This window comes from Callospermophilus lateralis, chromosome 18, assembly GCF_048772815.1.
Source record: "Callospermophilus lateralis isolate mCalLat2 chromosome 18, mCalLat2.hap1, whole genome shotgun sequence".
Taxonomy (NCBI): Eukaryota; Metazoa; Chordata; class Mammalia; order Rodentia; family Sciuridae; genus Callospermophilus; species Callospermophilus lateralis.
The window spans coordinates 16,732,413-16,754,660 of NC_135322.1; the positions used below are offsets into that span (position 1 = coordinate 16,732,413).

General features: G+C 36.2%; 1 protein-coding gene across 1 annotated transcript; it reads right to left on the reverse strand.

The window, feature by feature from the left end:
- Positions 1 to 4,912: 4,912 nt before the first annotated feature.
- On the reverse strand, positions 4,913 to 15,150 carry Znf529 (zinc finger protein 529). The gene is given in 5 exon segments (XM_076837541.1): positions 4,913 to 6,261; positions 6,264 to 6,335; positions 13,779 to 13,836; positions 13,838 to 13,906; positions 15,097 to 15,150. Coding segments are annotated over 5 exon segments (1,602 nt in total).
- Positions 15,151 to 22,248: the final 7,098 nt, after the last annotated feature.

Below are 22,248 nucleotides of genomic sequence, written 5' to 3' on the forward strand. Positions count from 1 at the left end.
CCTCAAGGGCAAATTCAATGGCAAAATTTTCCAGAATGTTGACAGCACACACAATAGTAGCTTGTCTAATACTCACTAATCTGATCTTACTGTTTTAGATCTTTGCCTCTTTTGCAAAGGGATATGATGAATTTTTCTGTAAAGGCTGCCATTTAAACATTTAATGTAATTGACATGATTGTTTCATATTTGTCATTTTGCTGTTTTTTGCATATTTCTTTTGTTCCTTTGTTCAAACTTTTGTACTTCCCCTACTCTCTGGGTACTGGGGATTGACGCCAGTACTCAGAGGGTAGGCAAGTGCTCTACCACTGAACTTCATCTCCAGTCTTTACTGCAGTATTACAAGATTTTGATTATACTACCTCTATACTAATCATGAAGTGTACATCCTCCATTTTTTTTCAGTGTTGGAGACTGAATCCAGGGTCTCACACACAGTAGGCAAATGCTCCTACTGCCAAGCTACATCCCCAGCCTACTTAGTTAGCTATTCAAGATCTCTTAATATTCTACATGATATGTAGGATGGGCTTTTATGTTTCTACAAAGAATAAACCGAAACAGCCATTGCTGTTTTAATAGAAATGTAATAAAGTCTATAGATTGCCTTGGATCGTGAAATTTCATTTCACTTACTTTGAACAATGAAGTTTTCCAATTCATGAATAGGATATGTTTCCATTTATTTATGTCTTAAATTACTTTCAGCAATATTTTGTTGTTTTCCTTGTACAAGTCTCACTTCTTCAGCGTATTTATTTATTTTTCATACTGGGGATTGATCCCAGGGGTACTTTACTATCGAGCTACATCCCCACCCCCATCTCCTTTTTTAAATTTTGGGTTAGGGTCTTACTAAGTTGCTTATGGCCTTGAACTTCTGATTCCCCCTGCCTCAGCTTTCCAAGCTGCTGGGATTAGTCTTCCCAGCTCTTTGGCTATTTTAATCCCTCAATATTTTATTTTTCAGTTATTAATGTAATCAGAATTGCTTTTGTAATTTTCCTTTTCATATTTCTGTCTTTGATTTGAAAGTATAAGCCTTTTGTAAATATTTACATTACTGAAAAGGAAGGACTTCTCTCTTTGCTGTTTTCTATATTATAATGTCTTTTGTGGGGCTGGGGTTGTAGCTCAGTGATAGAGCACTTGCCTAGCACATGTGAGGCACTGGGTTTGATCCCCAGCACCACATAAAACTAAATAAACAAAATAAAGGTATTGTGTCCATCTACAACTAAAAAAGTGAATAAATGCCTTTTTTGGTTCTTCATTCCCTGTATTACTGTCTTCATTTAGACATAATTTTTTGTTAGTGAAATATTTGAATTTCTTTTCTACTTCCTTTTGTGCATAACTGTTTTCTCTGTGGTTATGATGGAGATTACATTAAACATCATAACAAGGTAATACTCTAATTTGAATTTATGCCAGCTTAATTTTCATACAAAAAATTGCTCCTTACAAGACCATCCCCACCTCACTCCTTTCCCTTGTCACAAAATTACAGCTTTATATACTGTGTGCCCAAAATCTACACTAATATTTGCTTGAAGGCATTAGTATATTAAACAATGTATAAAACAAAACATGAACTTACAAACTGTGTATAATAATAATAATAATAATAATAATAATATAATAATAATAGCTATCAGACTAACAACTGTGATTTTCAAATATATTAGAGTTCTGGAAATAACCCAGTGTACCAGAACCGGCCACCCAAAACAAAAGGTGCTATGACTGAAGAACCAGGTGGGCAAATCCAGGATCATACAAAATGCAACTTATTAGGGACTCAGGCAGAAGCAAGATGCCCCAGGACAGGAGGAAGGGGCTTATATGCTAACCTAGCCAACCAGAATACACCTGGGCTTTCTCGGAAACTATTAATACAGCAAGTGTCAGAGACAGTCCAGGCATTAATTCCTGGTACAATATATGGTCTTATTATCTTATTTATCCTACAGGTTTTGGAATGTATGCCAGGAGCACCTGATAGGCAAGACAGTGGTTATCACCAAGATGGCTGTAGTCATGTCAAATTGGATCCTGACAATTAGCATCATAAATCATGTTATTGTCCATGATTACAATAATACTAGCTTTTATAATTACCCAGGTATTTACCTTTATTGAAATCTTTATCTCTTCATATGGTTTCAAGTTACTGTGTTGTAATATTTCATTTCTCTTTGCTAGGCTCCATTGAACACATCTTGCAAGCCAGGTCTAATAGTAATGACTTTTATCTTCCTAGATAAAGAAAAAAATTTAACCTTCAATTTTGAAAAACAGTTTTGCTGCATATAAAGATACATTATGGCAGCGAGCATGTGACAGAGGAACTCTGTTCTCTTCATAGCAGCTGGGAAGGAAAGAGCGAAAGGGGTTAGGGTCCCAATATCTTCTCTAAGGGCATACCCTTAGTGACATAACTTCCTTCCACTAGGCCCCACTTCATAAAAGTTGCACCATCTCCCCAAAGTGCTACAGACAATGACCAAACTTTCAACACATGTCCTTTGAGAGACAATTAAGATCTAAAATGTAGCACTGGATTATTGACTATTGGCCACCATTGATTTATCTTGAGAAATCTGATAATCTTGTGGAGGATGGATCCCTTATATGTAACAGGTCACCTCTCTTGCTGCTAACAGGATTCTAATTTTTACTTTGAAAATTTGATTATAATGCATTGTAATGTAGGTCTCTTTGTCATTTATTCAAGAGGGACTTCAAAAATTAAATGCCAAGAAATTTAATGGCTATTTTGTTTCTACCATCAATTTTATGTCTATATACAGTTTAGATAGCTCATTGCTTTCATTTCCTTAAGTTGGAAAGGAAAAACACATACACAAAGGAATACATGACAAGTAGTCCTAGAGTACTATGCCCAAGAAATTAAGCAGCCTGGATATTAACTCAGAATGACCACGAAGAATAAAATCCAAGAGTAAATCAGTAGTGGTGGTCACACAGTAATTCAATAAATAGTGTTCACTCTTTTCAAAGATACAAAGTAGAAAATTACCCTAATACCACAGTTAACATCACAGACTCATTTTCTTACTGTGTAGGACATAAACTAGCCACCAACTACATGTACAAAAAACATGTATAAAATACTCATAAAGAAATACAGAAAACATAGCTTAACATATCCAATGAGAAAGTTATTACTACTGGTGATCATGTGAAACTTTGAAAAGTACACAAGTTCTGGGAAACATGTCAATTTAAAATCTAATGAATAATGGTGACATAAAGTTATCTAAACATAATGGTTAAATTTTCTTCTAAAAAATCTAAAAACCAGTGACTCATGATCTCATTTGATTGTATAACTTTGTCAATTATCAAACAGACAATTTGGGTCATGTAAGATTACTAAAATAGGGCTGGAATTCTACTTATAGCTCAGTGGTAGTGTTTGCCCAGCATGTGTGAGGCACTGGGTTTGAACCTCAGTACTAAATAAAAAGTAAGTAAATAAAATAAAGGTATTGTATCCCTTTACAACTAAAAATATTTTTTAAGAAAGACCCTAAAAAAAGAAAGGTATACTAATTAACTCATTTGTTTCTTTGTTGGTGCTGGAATTTGAATCCAGGGCCTCATGCATGCTAAGTATGAGCTCTACCTCTGATCTACTCCCCTAGCCCCAAAGAGAGTCTACTGATTATTGAACTCTGGTAATTCTGAGAGGAAATAAAAAGAAAGGATCTACACAAAAACAATTGAAACCATAGTAATATACACTTGTAAACCTTAATTTAAGTTCAGTGATCAGATTATAGATGCTCCAATAGTTAAGGGTGCTAAACAAGTTTAAAAGACTAGTTTAGAGCTAGGCATGGTGGCGCACACCTGTAATCTCGGCGACTGGAGAGACTGAGGCAGGAGGATGGAGAGTTCAAAGCCAGCCTCCACAAAAGCAAGGTGCTAAGCAACTCAGTTGAGACCGTGTGTCTAAATAAAATACAAAATAGGGCTGGAGATATGGTCAAATGCCTAAGTTCAATTCCCAGTACTCACCCCCCCCCAAAAAAGAAAAAAAGGTTGGTTTAGTAATTTTCATCAAATATACCAAGGTGTTCCTTTCACTTTAATCCTGGCTGGTACTACCTAGAGATAAAAGGCTCCAAATAATAGAATAATAGAATGGTTTTATGATAGATATTTAAAGGAATCTGTTGTATCAAAACAAAATAGAAATTTAAAAATAAATCAAACAACTGATGAAAATGGAGAGGTGGTTATACATCTACAAATAAAAAGCAATAGAAACCAAAAGAAAATTTAACAAGGCAGGGTCATAAGACTTTAAAACTATGTTTTATTTAACTGGGAGCTCTAACTGTGTAGATGAAGAAAAATATATCAGATAGAGAAGCATATCTATAATAATACAAAAAGGATATTTTATTATAATACAAAAAGGATATTTTATTAATATTACAAATGATAAAATTGACAAAACAATGAAAACATAAACACCAAAAGCTATTAAGAGAAAACTTATGGACAAGAAACTCACAAAATTAATTGAAACCACTAATTATTAGATGAACATGTATTCCACAAATTTCAGAAATGGATGAAGAGACCATCATGAGTCAATAGAGAATGAGAATGTTAATATAAAAACAGAAATTTTTGGCAGTATTTAACAAAATTATAAAGGTATACTATCACTAATGATTGAAAAATTCCTTTTTGAAACACAGAATGACCATGAAGTCTGGGAACAGACTGTAAAAGGAGAGGGATATGAATCATCCTTGATTATATTTTATATCCTCAAATTTTTTTCCAGTGAAAATCACAAGGAAAAGTCCCTCGCACACTCATTTCATTCAAATAAATATTCATTTCATTAAAAAATAGTAGAATTTTTTCAAGTAATATTCTCACCCACACTAAAGGCATTCCTGCATTCCTTACATTCATAGGGTTTCTCAGCACTATGAATTCTCTGATGTTTTGTAAAAGATGAACTATGTCTAAAGGCCTTCCCGCATGCCTTGCACTCATAAGGTTTCTCTCCAGTATGAATTCTCTGATGTTCAGTAAGGGCTGAACTATGTCTAAAGGCCTTCCCACAGACCTTACATTCATAGGGTTTCTGACCACTGTGAATTCTCTGATGTTGAACAAGGGCTGAAGTAAGTCTGAAGAACTTACCACACTCCTTACATTCATAAGGTTTCTGACCACTGTGAATTCGCTCATGTCGGGTAAGTTCACTGCCTACTCCAAAAGCTTTCTCACCTTCTTTACATTTATAGGGTTTCTCACCAGTATGGATTCTATGATGCCTCATCAGGGATGAACTATTTCTGAAGACCTTTCCACATGACTTACATTCATAGGGTTTCTTACCTGTATGAATTCTCTGATGTCGAGTAAGTTCTCTACAGTCTCCAAAAGCCTTCCCACATTCCTTGCATGCATAAGGTTTCTCACCAGTGTGAGTTCTCTGATGTTCAACGAGTTGTGAACTAATTCTAAAAACCTTCTCACAGTGGATAGATTTGTATAGTTTCTCACCAGTATGAATTCTCTGATGTTCAGTAAGCTGTGAATGAAATCTAAAGTCCTTGCCACATTCCATACATTTGTAAGGTTTCTCATCAGTATGAATTTTCTGATGTCGAGTAAGTTGTGCATGCACCCTAAAGGATTTCCCACAGAATGTACATTCATAGGGCTTCTCACCATCATGAATTCTTTGAACAGGAGTAATTTCTCCAACACTTCTAAAGATCCTCCCATATTCCTTACACTTATAGAACTTCCCAATGCTATAAATTTTTTGGTAGAGACTAAGATCTTCATAGAAACTAAGTTTATTCCCATGTTCCATATATTTACAAGGCTTCACTCCAGTATGAATATTCAATTGTAGTATATGTGAATTATCCATCCCAGAGTTTTTCTGGCATCTATTACATTCATAGGTTTTCTCATCAGTATGTATTATTCTCTGATAGTGATCAAAGTTTGAGTCATAACTGAACACTTTCCCACATTCCTTATATTCATAGGGCTTTGCACCGTCATGCATTCTCTGAGGTAATGTAAGAAATTTATAATTCTTATAATTGGGCTGTTTGTCAGAGATGATTTTCATCTTACTGAAACATCTCCATCCAGGTCCTTTTACTTCAATCTTGTTTTTGCTTTGCCAGTTATTTCTGAAAATGGAGCTTTTGAAGTCAATGAGATTTCTATTTTCCGTTACTTCCAATCAGAACCACTGTTTTCAAAAACATTCTTTCTTACAGATAAAATCTCTGTCTCACACCTAGACTCCAAATCTGAAAAAAAGGGGAAAAACAAATTTTCCCCATGTCACAATAATAGAACTCATAGAAAACTGAAGAAACAAACAATATAAATCACAGTACAAATGAATGTTTAGCTGGGTTTGGTGGTAGATGCCTGTAATCCTAGTGATTAAGGAGCTGAGGCAGAAGGATCACAGTTCAAAGCCAGCCTTAGCAACTTTGCAAGGTCCTAAGCAACTTAATAAGATCCTGTCTCAAAATAAAAAATGAAAGAGGCTGAGGATGTATCTCAGTGGTAAAGCACACTTGGATTCAATTCTTGGTACCAAAAAAACTAACAAAATAAATAAGTAATAGTTAAAGTACTGTTATAAAATCTGGAGAAAGAGAATTCAGACAGTGCTAACAGTGTAATATAACATTGTGAGATTTTTGATAAGGAAACATATTAAGTCAGTGGATCTGAAATGTAGATGTGGATCATCTTTGTAAGCTTGTTGTAAGTACTGATGTTGAGGAACCAATATAGATAAAGTGAATCAAAATATACAGATGTAGAACCCATTATTACCATCTTATAGAGCTACTGTTTATGCACATCAAAATTTGACAATATACACATATCAACAAAAAAAAAAAGTGTTTATCATTAACACTTTACCATGGATAAAAAGGTGCTGCTTATAAGAACTCATTTTACTCAACTTCCTTCCTTTCTTTTAATCTCTTTTCACCTCCTAGATAAAAACACATTTCTTACCATTTACACCAACTCAAAGGACATTTCATCTCTCACAAATAATCTCTTTGTATTCCAGTTCCTTTTCATCACTCAGGTCTAAAAGTTAATTACCTTAAGATAGCTGAACCTAGAGTAAGTTCATTTTTATATCTTCATTCAAATATCTGGTTCATTGTCTTCATATTTTTCTTTTCCTATTTTTAAAAATTTTTTTTAAAAAAATATTTATTTTTTAGTTATAGTTGGACACAATACCTTTATTTATTTTTTTATGTGGTGCTGAGGATCGAACCCAGGCCCTCAAACATGCTAAGCGAGCCCTCAACCACTGAGCCACAACCCCAGCCCCCTTTAATTTTTTTTAAATATTTATTTTTTAGTTTTCGGCGGATACAACATCTTTATTGTATTTTTATGTGGTGCTGAGGATTGAACCCTCTGTCCCACGCATGCCAGGAGAGTGTGCTACCGCTTGAGCCACATCCCCAGCCCCTTTTATTTTTTTTTAGTTTTAGGGGGACACAGTATCTTTATTTTATTTTTACATGGTGCTGAGAATTGAACCCAGTGCCTCACTCATGCTAGGCGAGTGTGCTACCGCTTGAGCCACATCCCCAGCCCCGCCCTCATATTTTTCAATTGTGTGTTCAATAGTTGTTTACTTTTATTATGCCATTGATTTCTCCATTCCTTAAACTGCACAAGGACAAATGTCTTAATTTTTTAATGTGCCAATGAATAATAGGCCCCAAGAATATAGTATATGACAGTTAATTACAGGAAAAGTAAATCACTGGATGAAAGCAATTTAAATAAAAAGAAAGTATACATACAAATGTATGTCAAATGGAAAATGGCACATTATCAAATTAATTACATAGATTTGTAGGCTTCTCCACCTACACGTCTTCACCAGTATTACACACCCTCCTACACAGAGCCTTGATTGCTTTTTTTCATCTCACATGTCAACCAATACTTCTCATTGGTAACATTTTCACTATTACTCATCTATCCTTGTGAAATCTATTTTTTCCTTCATGATCTTTCCCAAATACTCATTTCCATTTTCTGATACTCAAAGTCAGCCGCTTCTGTACTCCCCCGCAAAAGTATCACCATATTTCGGATATACAAATCAGAATATACTATATTGTTAAATTTATGCAATTCTGAGAAAGTCTTGTGATTAAAAAGGAGAATATAGTGCGGGGCTGTGGCACAGTGGTCTAGTACTTGCCTAGCATGTGTGAGGCACTGGGTTCAAACTTCAGCACCACATAAATAAACAAAATAAAGGTGTCGCATCCATCTACAAATAAAAAATATATTTAAAAAAAAATAAAAGGAGAATATGATGAAAGAGTCACATGGAGAAGGTGGATTAGGTGGGCAAGATTTTAAGACATTTTGTTACAAAATATTTTTTCAGACACTCAAGTTTGTCAATGAGATAAAGCTTAAGGAAAACTGAAAGATCAAGAATAATTTCCTATAAGTGAATTACGTTATGTGTAACAATAAAAAATAATGCTAGTATCATAATTTAATGAAAGCAGTAAACCAGTACCAGTATCAATAAACCAAAAACAATTAGAAATAAAATTCTCTATTAACTATGAGTCAATGTAGAAATGCAACTGAAATAAAAAAAAATTCCTGAGAACAAGGATGTTGAAATCTTTATAAACTATAATTTATGAAAATTATATTGGTCACATAAAAAGTAAAGATTTAAATGGTATTATAAAGAAATGAATGAAAATGACCAATGTGTATATGCCACTCATAAAAATAGAAAAAAGATTTACCTGAGGAAAATATGAAAGAGGAAGTTAATAAACAGAATAAGAATGTGATAAAATCATAAAAACAGAATTAACAAATATACAAAATAAAATGTAAAAGGAACCACCACAGATTGCATTTTATGAAAGCCTTATAACACCCCACCCCATACCAATAAAGTTGAAAAATGTAGAATAATGAATTAATTTCCAGGTAATTAGATATTTAAAACTAACCCCAAAAGCTACAAAAGTTGAAAACCATTAATTCGCTAGAAAGAGAAAAATTTTTTCAGAACCTTAACTCCCATGAACAAAAAATCATAACCATGCCTACTGTCCTGGATGTAACAATAAATAAGGTAATGAGGCAGGGATCCTACAATAAAGATTTGAATTATGAGCTGGAGTAAGGTCAGTATAAGATATGCCTTGAATTGTTGTATCAGAAAGTAGAAAAGTTTAATACTTAAGGATGATGTCAAAAGGACACAGAAATCACCTGAGGGAGTTCAAGTAGATACAATTTTAAAAGTACAAGAGTCAAAAGAGGGAGAAAAAATCTTGTGTACTAAAACATGTTAAACACCACAAAAGGCTAGAAAACACACTTGTCACTAATTTAGGTGGATGGTCTGAGCCTGGGAGAGTATTGGGATAGCCAGATAGCCTGTGTCAAAGAGCAAAAAATTTAAAGATTAAAGAAGCAAGGGATGGGATTGTGGCTCAGTAGCAGAGTGCTAGCCTTGCCATATATAAGGCATGGCTTCAATCCTCAGCACGGTATAAAAATTAATAAATAGGGCTGCGGTTGTGGCTTAGCGGTAGAGCACTTGCCTCACATATGCAAAGCCCTGGGTTCAATCCTCAGCACCACATAAAAATAAATAAATAAATAAATAAAGAGGTATTGTATCCAACTGCAACTAAAAAATAAACATTTTTTTAAATTAATAAATAAAATAAAGGTATGTGTACATCTACAACTTAAAAATTTATTTTAAAAAAGAATAAAGTTAAAGTTCACAGAAATCACCACGAGGAATTATCCAAAATTCACATAACTGCATATAAAAAATTAAAAACTGGCTGGGTGCAGTGCAGTGGTGCATTCCAGACTCAGGAAGCGGAGACAGGAGGATCACAAGTTTCAGACTAGCCTCAGCAACTGAGGAAGACCCTAAGCAATTGACTGAGACCCTGTCTTAAAATAAAAAAGAAAAATGGTGGGAATGTAGCTGAGTGTTAAAGCACCCCTGGGTTAAATCCCCAGTGCCAAAAAACAAAAACAAGGGGCTAAGGTTATAGCTCAGTGGTAGAGTGCTTGCTTAACGTGTGAAGCACTGGGTTCTAGTCTCAGCAACATATAAAAATAAATAAATAAATAAAGTAAAGATATTGTTTCCATCTTAAAAAATAAAAAATACTAAGAAATAAAATACTAAATAAAAAATAAAACAAAAAACTGGAGTCTAAAGTATACTGAACCAATGAAAATCATTAAATTCATAATGAAAAGTCACAAAATTTAAAGTGCACCATTTGAGATCATTTATTAGATAAAATAATATAAAAGATATGGTGTTTCTGCCTCCTGCCTTTCCTTTTAGAATTACATTTCAAGTTTATCAACAAAGCATGAGGGCTACTGATAGGATTGCAAATTGGTTGTAACCACTCTGGAAAGCAGTATGGAAATTCCTCAGAAATCCTGGAATGGAACTATCATTACCCAGTTGTCCCACTCCTTGGTATATACCCAAAGGACTTAAAAACAGCATACTACAGTGATACACACACATGGTTTTAATCTATGGACATACAGTTATGTATGTATGTCTATATATACATAAACAGATCAAAACAGCTAAGCTATGGAACCAACAGATGCCCTTCAAGAAATGAATGGATAAAGAAAATGGAGTATATATACACAATGGAATATTACTCAGCCATAAAAAAGAATGACTATGTAACTTTTGGCAGTAAACGGGTGGATCTAGAGATATCATGTTAAGTGATATAAGCCACTCCCCTAAAACTAAAGGTTGAACGATGTTCTCTGATAGGCAGATGCTAACACAAAACAATCAGGCAGGGAATAGAAGTTCACTGGCTTAGACAAAGGGGAATGAAGAGAAGGGAGTGAGAATGGGAATAGAAAAAACAGAAGAATGAATCAGACATAACTTTCCTGTGTTCATATATGAATATACCACCAGTGAAACTCCACATCATGTACAACCATAAGAATGAGATCCTAATTAGAATTAAGTTATACTCCATGTATGTAAAATATGTTAAAATATGCTCTACTATCATGTATATCTAAAAAGAGCAAATAAAAAAATTAGGCAAAATAATGACATTTTTATAGATAGACTGAATAAAAAAATGTATTTCCAGCCTACCCGCACTACAAAAACTAATACTTAAGGAAGTTTTTCAAGCTGGCGGGACATTATCCTAGATAGAAGACTAGATATTTATGATAGATTAAAAAAACAAAGAAAAGAGTAAGAAATTAAAAACAACAAAAAACAAAACAAAACAAAAAACATGAGGGCAACCAATATATGAAAAGAAATGATAAATTTAGAAACTTGTTGATTTAAAATATTAGGTAAATCACTGACAAGAAACTGTATGTCCATAGATTAAAACCAAAGAGAACCTGTCTGATTTACAGTATCTGGATTAGCTATTCCCCAGCATCCTCTAACCCTTTATTCTTACACTTATCACTACATACATTCTCTACTTGTTTGTTTTCTTATACGTCTTAACTAGTAGTATGTCATTTTGGTTTGGGTCACCATTATAAAAAGGGATAGCTTAACAGCTGTCTTCAGTGTAGACATCAAAAAAGTGTGTGAATATCTATATTTTGTGTCAATATAGACATTTATAAATCTATAACAGTATACAGAATAGCTAGCTGTATCCAGCAGAATCTTAATTGGCTTCCCCCAAGTGTCAGACCTTTGTATACAGGGTTTTTAAAAAGCGTTTGCCAGTATCACAGGGCCTTACTTCCTCTGCTTCATAGGCCATCACTCACCTGGCCCTGTCTTCCTGTCACATCCTTGCAAATCCTTTAGAGCAACATTCTTTCTCCAATAAGTTAGAACATAATTGGCTTATAAATGCAAAACTCTGCTTACAATGAGGCAATGTAACAATGTATGTTTAAAACAAATTATAATTAGTTCAAAAAACATATATATGTATATATACACACACACATATAAATTATAGAGGGAGGTACTGGGTATTAGGCAAGCACTCTACCACTGAGCTATAGTCTTAATCCCCAAAATGATGATAAACATGGGGATGGGGTTGTGGCTCAGCAGTAGAGTGCTCGCCTAGCATGAGAGAGGCCCTGGGTTCAATTCTCAGCACCACATAAAAATAAATAAAATAAAGATATTGTGTCCAACTACAACTAAAAAAATATTTTTTAAAAAATGATGATAAACACTTCATAGAAGAGAAAGGTGAAGGAATTAGAAGAATATTTCACTTTGGGAATAACCACAGAATTACAAAACATGGAGAAACCAGACAGTTAATACAGGTCTTACATTATTTGAACCCATGCTGGTTCTTTGTCTTGAGAACCAGTTTAATGTGACAGTTAAGAATACTGTGTGTTTGGGCTGGGGCTGTAGCTCAGTGGTAGAGCACTTGCCTGCCATGTGTGAGGCACTGGGTTTAATCCTCAGCACCACATTAAAATAAATAATTAAATAATAAATAAATAATCCAGTTAAAAGAAAAAAAGAATACATTGCTGCCAGCCTGCCTGAGCAGAAAAGCTGCCTCTTTTTTTTTTTTTTAAGATGGACACAATGGGGCTGAGGATGTGGTTCAAGCGGTAGGTAGCGCACTCGCCTGGCATGCGTGCGGCCCAGGTTCGATCCTCAGCACCACATATAAAGATGTTGTGTCCGCCGAGAACTAAAAATTAAATATATTATATATATATATATATATAAAAGATGGACACAATATCTTTATTTATTTGTTTTTATGTGGTGCTGAGGATTGAACCCAGTGCAAGTGCTCTATCACTGAGCTATAACCCCAGCCCCAAAAGCTGCCTCTTGATACTAAGAGGTGGTGTAACCCTAAACATATACCTCATATTTTTTGTCATAAGCAATCTCTTCTATAAAACAGTAATACAAAAGTACTTATGTTACAGTGTTACCTTAAGAATTAAATGGGTCAACCCACCTATATGATATACCATAGTGCAGAAATGCAGTCTACTATCATATATAACTAACTAAAATAAAAAAATTAAATGAGTCAATTATTTAAAGCTTAAGGTGAGGCAAAAACTTTGTAAGCTAAGAGGAAAATAAGTAGCTTTCTGAGACATATTGATTTGGTGTCTATGTTGAAGACATAATGCTCTGTACAATGGTGACCAAGACCAAAACAAACCCTGTATTAAATGCAAAGTTCTTTAACCAAAAAGCAGCTATATTTGTGGCAGTAAATGAATATGAAGAATTCTGTTTATCAACCCAACAATATATAAATTGTAGAGATTCTTCTAATAGTCATAAAAATTGGGACATGTCATAGTGTTTGTCCAACAGAGTGGAAAAGAAAACAACATAATAAATCTACAGCAATTCTGAGATCAAATACAATATAATATCCCTATGATATGCTGTATATGTCCCATAAGTCAATTCCAGCTCCCTTAGAATCAAGGGAGATAGAAATTATATAAACTGCCTGGTATGAATATGAGGAAGATATTTAGTGGAGGATTACAGGGAGATTACATTTAGATTATATTTAGTGGAGGATTACAGGGAGAAGAAATTCAGTAGTTTTTTTAAAAAAAAATAGTCTTGAGTTCACTGAATATTAGTTTATATTCTAGAGAACATATTCTAAATTATTTTATGCAGATAAATTTACCCAGTGAGACCAAGTTGCTATAGTTCTCCATCTTCGCATCCCAATATAAATCCCTCTGAAGCAGAATCCAGGTATTCCCACTCTTCCTGAGAGAAGTTGATGACTACATCTCTGAATGTCACCAATTCCTGAAACAATAAACCCAAATATTACAGTAAAATTTAAGGAAATCTTTTCAAGAAAAAGAAATAAAAAACTGCATTATAGAAAGGGAACTAGATGTTAATCAAGTATACTGTGGATATAATCCTATGACTTAAGAAATAAGGGAAATAGTGTTTCCAAATCAGGCTATGTATGTCTTTAAATAATCCATTTAAATCCAGAGAAATCTGACACAATGTGGGATTTTGTAAGTAGCCAAACATGTCTGGGAATTAATAAAATAATCAGTTCACATATTAAATGAGATAGTGTCTATATGCCATTGCATGTTGCTAGGGGTCCACTTCATGAATCATCAATAAAGATTAAGTTTCTGTATCTTTATTCCTCTGCATGAGAAAAATATCTTAACTTAGAAAATAAATTAAAAATCCCTCACAGGAACTAAAGGTATAATAGCTTAATAGTAGAGCACTTGCCTACCATGTATAAGACCCTGGGTTCTATCTCCAGTGCTTCAAAAGATAAAACTTACATACTTCTTGAAGCCCCCAGTTCAATGCTATATGTCATGTATCATTTCATATTTTATAATTATTACTTCTGATGACAAATTATTTCATACATGCTTTTTAGTGGCTACAAAATAGACTACCTATTCAAAAGCTACTTACTTACACTTAAGCATTTAGGTGAGATGAGATATTTTCTAATTATTATTTTTTTAATATTTATTTTAGTTTTTTTTAGGTGGACACAACATCTTTATTTTAATATGATGTTGAGGATCAAACCCAGAGCCCCGCGCATTCCAGGTAAGCCCGCTACCACTTAAGTCACATCCCCAGCCAATATTTTCTAATTTTAATCTTATCATTTTGTATAACTTGGGGTCAAATCAAATCCGTCTGGAAACTCAGGTCTATGGAGAATTTTAGAGTTTGCCCATGTCATCAAATATTTGTCTGCTTTTTTCCCCATATTCAGTAATATGACAAGGAAAATCCAGGGATTCCATTCTTACTCTATAGTAGACTGAAGACATAGGGAGTGTTGAACATCATTTGGAGAACAGATGGGCACACAGAAGGGACACTGATTGATTCTAACCCTCACTAGAAAATGAAAAAGATGAGGATGTGGTATTCGTTCTCTATTATAGCTTTTGTATATTCAGAAAAAGGAAATATTCATGAAGAGAGAAATTACTCACATGATCCATGGTTAGAACTGTGAAGAACCCGTCAAGAAATTCCACTTCTGGCATAAGAGTGGGTAAAGCTCGATGGGCATGTTCCCCAGTGAAACTGGTAAAATATTATCGCACCAACAACAAAAAAATTAAGGCCTCTGGAAATGGCCTTAGGAACACACAGTAATTGAAGAAATAAATGACACTGGAGGAAAAGGGGATCCATCTCTATGTTATTAATTAGGAAGGGAAAATCTAGGAACTAGATAAAAGGATAGGTCACAATAAGGCAAGGCAATTCAGGAGAAGGAAAGCAAATAGTTTTTTTCATAAAACAAAAATATATTTGACATAGCATGCACAAGGGCCTGGGTTAGTACTCAGCACTGGAAAAAAAAAAAAACGAAAAAATGCATTTGACAGAACAAAAATAAATACAAACTGACCTTGAGATGGCTGTTAAAAAGCAATGCTCCTTTCCACTTCAGGAGCCTTCTTTCTCAAAGGAATAACATGACCAAGAAGAAAGGATTTGTGAGATCAGTCTGACTTGTGAGATCTTGGACTGGCTAAATAATACTGTCCACCACCAGACAAGCACCCATCATACACAACCCATAAACCCAGATGGAAGAGGGGAAACTAGAGAACTGCTGACTCTTCTCTGTGTCAGAATCATCAATGCCTAGAGCCTGTCCTCGGGGTTCACATCGGCTTCTAGGAGACACAGCTCAGTAAATACTGTGGTTAGGAAATGTGTAAATGCCTCCACAGGATATTCAAGGGTCCATCTCCCAGGAAAAATTCCCTCCCCTCAATATCTTCCCCAGAGCATATCTGGGAGGCCAGTGCAATTCACACCTCATGACTTAGAATGTACTTTTCTGCTTGGAACTTCCACTCTGGGCTGAAATACACGATTTCTCTTGTGATAACTATTTCTCTACAGCTAGCTGTGGGACAGAAAAAGACAACTCCGGAAACACGTTCCAAAAAAACCACGAAACCCACAACTAGAACCTGGATGGGTGGTCATTCACTCACTCCACAATGCCCTTCTATGTTATGCACCAAGCTGGGTACTGAGAATATCACAAAAAAGAAGGGACACTATGGACTCGTTGAAAACAAAAACGTCATCTGGTACACTCGGCAAGTAGGTCACAGAGTGAAACACCTACATCACCAAACATCAAGTGAAACAGGGTCACACGAGTCCAATCAGACACCAATCAGGGAGCACACCAGGGCGTCGTCACAAACACATTCAGCCCTTCCCTCTCGTACATCCACATCCTGCAGGGACGCCGTCACAAACCTTCTCGGCTGGTGCAGGTTTGTAGCTTCGGGCTCCACGGTATCCATCCGGCCTCGGGAGAGCCGGGGCCTGACCTCAGTCACCTCAACTCCCCAGGAAGTGTGCCACACCACCACACCGGAAGGGGAACCAACGCTCCTGTAAAGGTCAGGCGAGCCTAGTAGGAAGAGACCACCAAGAGACTGTCTCATGCAACAGCAAAGGGTTTATTGGGGATCCAGCATGCTGGGGCTCAGAGCTCACTTGAATAGAGCAGAGAGCCCCGAGAACAGCTTAAGCAGAGCTTATATACCTTCCTTGGAGAGGGCAGGGGGGTAAGTTCATTGACGGGTCAGGGCGAATGGGCGGTTTGCGAGCAACTGGGTGAGGGAGTACATTCTGCAGTTTGGCAGTTGGGGACAGCACATTCTGGGAACAAGATTAGCAAACAGGTCTCAAGATTTCAACAGTGTTTTGTTAAACATATAGAAAAACAGGGAGTGACAAGTACCTATTTTACTAACCTTTCACTCCAGGTTCATCCGTGGCTCTGGGCCTGTGGGAAACGGAGTCCAACGCAGGCATGTCCAAACGTTCAGGCAGAACCCACCGGCCACACAGACCGCAGGAGGCTCAGGAATCTCCCGGGAGTTCCCAGGAATTCGGAGGAGGGTTGAGGACCGCCAGTCGTCTGGAAGCCGGCGGAGAAAATAATGAAAACCCAGGCCACCGACCAAAGGAAGCCGGAAGTGCTTGCTGGGGTTAGCGCCGGAAGTACACCGGAATCCCGAGTTGCCCCCGCCCGCTGGAAAACTGGAACCCCGAACCCTAGAAGGGCTATCTTGAGTTCCGCCGTAGGGCCGAGGTCAGAAGTGGGAGCCTGGGTAGGAGGGAGTTTCGCTCTACTCCGGCCTGAAAGTGCAGAGCCCAGGGCGTGGGGCGTGCTCAGGACCGAGGGTTGCTGGAGGGTTTCGTTAGTTATTCTCCAAAACAATGCCCCAGCGCCCAGGGCGGCGTCCGACGTGCTTGTAGGCGCTCAGTTTGTGGGCAGCAACTTAGCAGGTGTCCTTTTCCAATCAGTTTCACTACAGAGTCAGAGTTCCAATTTCTGTCACCATAATTTAGTTTTCAATTGAGAATTCCTGTCTCTAGCTGATCATAGTATCTCTCATACTACTTCTTTAAAAAAGAAATTGTTTTTTAATTGTAGCTGGACACAATGTTATGGGGAGCCACTCCAGAAACCACTCTTTTAAGTCCGAATTTCAAATCAAAAAAGAGCTTTATTTACTGGGTCAGTGACTGTCACCCACAGCATAGACTCAAGCTCTATGGGAGGATAGCAGCTTCCTGGTCCATCCAAGGAGACTATAAGCACAAAAATCCCAACTCAGTGACCCACAAAAACGAGCCAATCACAGAAATTAAAACATTAATAAGTGGGACCTGTGGGCTCTAGGCAGGACTAGAATTTTCTGGTCAACAATCAAGCCATAAATAGAAGCTAAAAAAAAGCATTACCTTTGCAGTTCAGTTGACCACAGTCCTGGGTTCAAGCAGGTGCTAGACAGTGGTATCCTGAATTTGGGGGATGGGGGTTGGTGGGGGCGAGAAACCAATTCAAAGTCATGTAGACCCACAAGGGCACTCACACCAAGGTACAATTTGTGGAGTACAAAGTACAGAAAAATAATTTTTATAAGAAAACAGCTTTTATTTCATTTTCTCATAAACAACTCTTGTAACATTTTTTTTACAGGAGGCAGCAAAATGGAGTCAGGCCTGTCTGTGACAGTTCTTGCTTTATAATTGTCTTATCTCACTTATCAAAATCTTATATCCATAATCTGTATTCTTTTTTACTAATCTATAACCTATATTATACTCTTATTGATAGTATTTATCAGTTCACAGCACAACAATATTTTATTTATTTTTATATGATGCTGAAGATTGAACCCAGGGCCTTGCACTTACTTGCTAGGCACAACTTACTGCACTTACTGCTGAGCCACAACCCCAGCCCTCATACTTCTTAATGTAGTTCATATTTTATTTATATACTTGTTAATGTAGTTTATACTATATTAACGTAGTTTAAATTTCAGATGAGCATTCCATTGTGCTAATATGCCACAATTTGTTTATTCATTTTTCTCTTAATATCATTTGGTTTATTTACAGGTCTTAAACATTGTAAAGTTAACAATACTTTCATTTCTTCTGGGTAAAATCTAGAAGAAAAATTGCTGGGTAATTGATAAGTTTATGTTTAACTTTCTAAGAAACTGATAAAATTTCAGGATAATTAATTGTAAAGGAGTTGTGTTTGAGGCAACTGCTTTCTGAGTTTGGTTTGATGTCTATATAGGATTATGTGATGGATTACCTGGGTTTGTAAATGGAATGTCCTGGTGGGTCTGTGGGATTGTGGGTTTGTGACATGAGATCACAGGAAAATCAATGAGTCTATACCAACTATTTATTATGGTTTTGTTTGTACATTTCATGATGACTAAAAGTGGATCACTTTGTAATACTAATGAGTTACTGAGAAATTCATGTCTCATGTTATTTTGCTTGCAGAATTGTTTCTAGTGAGCAAGTAAAACTTGAAAGAGGTAAAATTATAATTTCTAGATCACAGGATTGTATAACTAGAAAAACCATACAAACTAAGCCAATATGTTGCAGTTGCATATTATCTATAGAACAGAAGAAAAATACTTTTGCTCCTACCACTTAAGTTAGTTGAAATTATTTTTTGTTACCACTGGATGAAATTGTGGGTGATTAATATCTTTAGACACTCTAAGTCAAGCCAGAAATAGTTCTGATCACAAGATACAACTCATAGTATCTAAAAAGTCATTTCCTAAATAAAATATATTCTGTAAAAACCAGTATTTCAAACTATTTAAAGTACTTAAAGGAAAGCTCAACATCTCTAGAAGAGAATTGTAAATTAAAACTACACTGAGATTCCGTCTCCCTCCAGTCAGAATGGCATTCATCAAGACTACAAGTAATAAAAATGTTGGCAAGGATGTGGGGAAAAAAAAGTATCCTCATATATTGCTGGTGGGACTGAAAATTGGTGAAACCCTTCTGGAAAGCAGTATGGAGATTTCTCAGAAAACTTGGAATGGAACCACCATTTGACCCAGATACCTACTCCTCAGTTTATATGCAAAGGACTTAAAAATAGTATAGTACAGTGATGTAGCCACATGAATGTTTATAGCAGCCCAATTCAAATACCTAAATTGTGGAACCAACCTAGATGCCTTTCAATAGGTGAATGGATAAAGAAACTGTGGTTTATATACACAGTTTGTAGGTAATAATTTGTAGGTAAGTGGATGGAGCTGGAAAACATCATGCTAAGTGAAGTAAACCAATCACCAAAAAACAAAGGCTGAAAGTCTTCTTTGATAAATGGATGCTGATTCATAATGTGGGTTGGTGGTGGAGAGCATGGGAGAATGGAGGAATTTGGATAGGGCAAAGTGGCAGGAGGGGAAGGGAGGGGGCATGGGAATAGGAAAGATGGTGGAATTAGATGGACATCATTACATTAGGTACATGTGTGAAGACATGAAGATCTACTTTGTATACAACCAGAGAAAATGTGTGCTCTATTTGTGTACTATAAAAAAATACAAATAAAAATGTTGGCAAGGATGGGGGGACTGCATCGCTGGTGGGACTACAAATTGGTGCAACATTGCTGATGGAACTGCAAGTGGGTGCAAACACTCTGGAAAGCAGTATGACAATTTCTCAGAAAACTTGGAATGGAACCACCATTTGACCCAGTTATCCCACTCCTCAGTATATACCCAAAGGACTTAAAATCAGCACTCCACAGTGATGCAGCACATCAATATTTATAGCAACTCAATTCACAATAGCTAAGCTATGGAACCAACTTAGGTGCCCTTCAACAGATGGATGAATAAAGAAAATGTAGTATATATACACAATGTAATATTACCCAGCCATGAAGAAAAATAAAATTATGGCATTTGTTGGTAATGGATGGAATCAGAGTATCAGACTAAGTGAAATAAGTCAATCCCCAAAAGCCAAAGGCCAGATGTTCTCTCTGATATGCGGATGCTAACACACAATAACAAGGGGGAGGGAAGAATAGAAGTACTTTGAATTAGACAAAGGGAAATGAAGGGAGGGGACATGGATGGGAATAGGAAAGACAGTAGAATGAATCAGACATAACTTTCCCATGTTCATATATGAATATATGACCAGTGTAACTCCACATCATTTTAAACCACAAGAATGGGATCCTAATTAGAATAAGTTATACTCCATGTATGTACAATATGTTAAAATACATTCTACTGTCATGTGGATCTAAAAAGAACAAATTTTTTAAAAAGGATAAATCCCCCCAAAAAAAGAAATAAGGTTCTAGGACTAATATATTCCCTTACTAGAACACAGGTATAAACTGGAAAACAATTTGGCATTATCTAATATAGTTCCCTATGACTGAGCCATCCACTCTACTTGTGTTGCAAAATATACTGTGGAATATGTAGTCTTCTTCCTATTTCCTTGCAAATGAGGCCTAAAATCTTTAGAATCTTCAGTGTCCGTGTGCGTGCTAATGAGTCAGCTGATGGCTTCCGTAGCTTCAGGATGGAGGATATTCACCTAAAAGACATTAGAGGGTTGGGACTTTCAGCCTTGGTGGTGGGGCTATGTGTGCAAGTTAAGTCCATCACCAGTGGTCACTGATAGAAAATCCCGCCTCTGTATGAAAGTTTCCATAAAAGCTCGCAAGTGACAAGTCTTGGAGTGCTTCCAGATTGCTAAATACATGGAGGTTCCTGTAGGGCACTGTTTCTGTAGAGGACATGGAAGACCTGAGTCCCTTCCCCCATTCCTATCCATATGCATCTCTTCATCTATGTAATAACCTTTATAATAAAATATTAAACGATAAACTTTTCTGAGCTTTGAATCACTCCAGAAAATTAATCAAACCTTAGAGGGAATTGTGGTAACCCTGATTTATAGCCATCAAAAGTATGGGGGCAGAGTTGTGCCTCAGTCATAGAGCACTTGCCTAGCATGCATGAGGCACTGGGTTCAATTCCTGACATCACATAAAAATAAATACAGGCTTAAAAAAAGGAGTCGAGGGTAGTTTTGGTACTTAGCTCTCAATTTGTGGGATGTATGCGGTCTAGGTAGGACTGTATTAAAGGACACTTGCTGTTACAAAAAAACTATTGCTTTTTTGGTGTGTGGGGAAACCCCATATATCTGGTATTATGGAAATATAGTACAAAAACAGTTTTGAGTTGTTTTTCCTCTACATTCTCATATGTTAAGAATGGCAATGAGATCAAAACACAGATAATTTTTAGAAATTGAGCCTGCTTCATTTGTATACATGGTATGCAAAAGATAGTTTTACTTAGTGAAAATCAATACTCAAACCACCATGACAACAAATCAGATATACAAGAGACTTGATGGAGATTTACACAAAGGAATTGATGGGTAATACTGTATTAAGGCAGTTTGTTATACTACAATAGCACCTGCAACTGTCAGGAGAAGGGTTAAGAGAGTCCCCAGAGAAGAGGGGAACTCAACTCAGGACCAGCAGGGTTCTTGGCATAGGAGATGGAAAAGAATTTAAACAGGAGCCAGACAAAGGCAATAGACAGGTTTATTTAGAAGTCATACACACTTTCAAGGGAGAATGCAGGCTATCCCAAGAGTGAGCAGCCCTGCCTTGGGCTGACAATCCAATATTTATAGAAGGGCTATATCAGGAGCCGGATTAGAGGTGGATTCAGGGTGGAGTTTTCCTTGCGCTTGTGAATTTCCCTCATTCT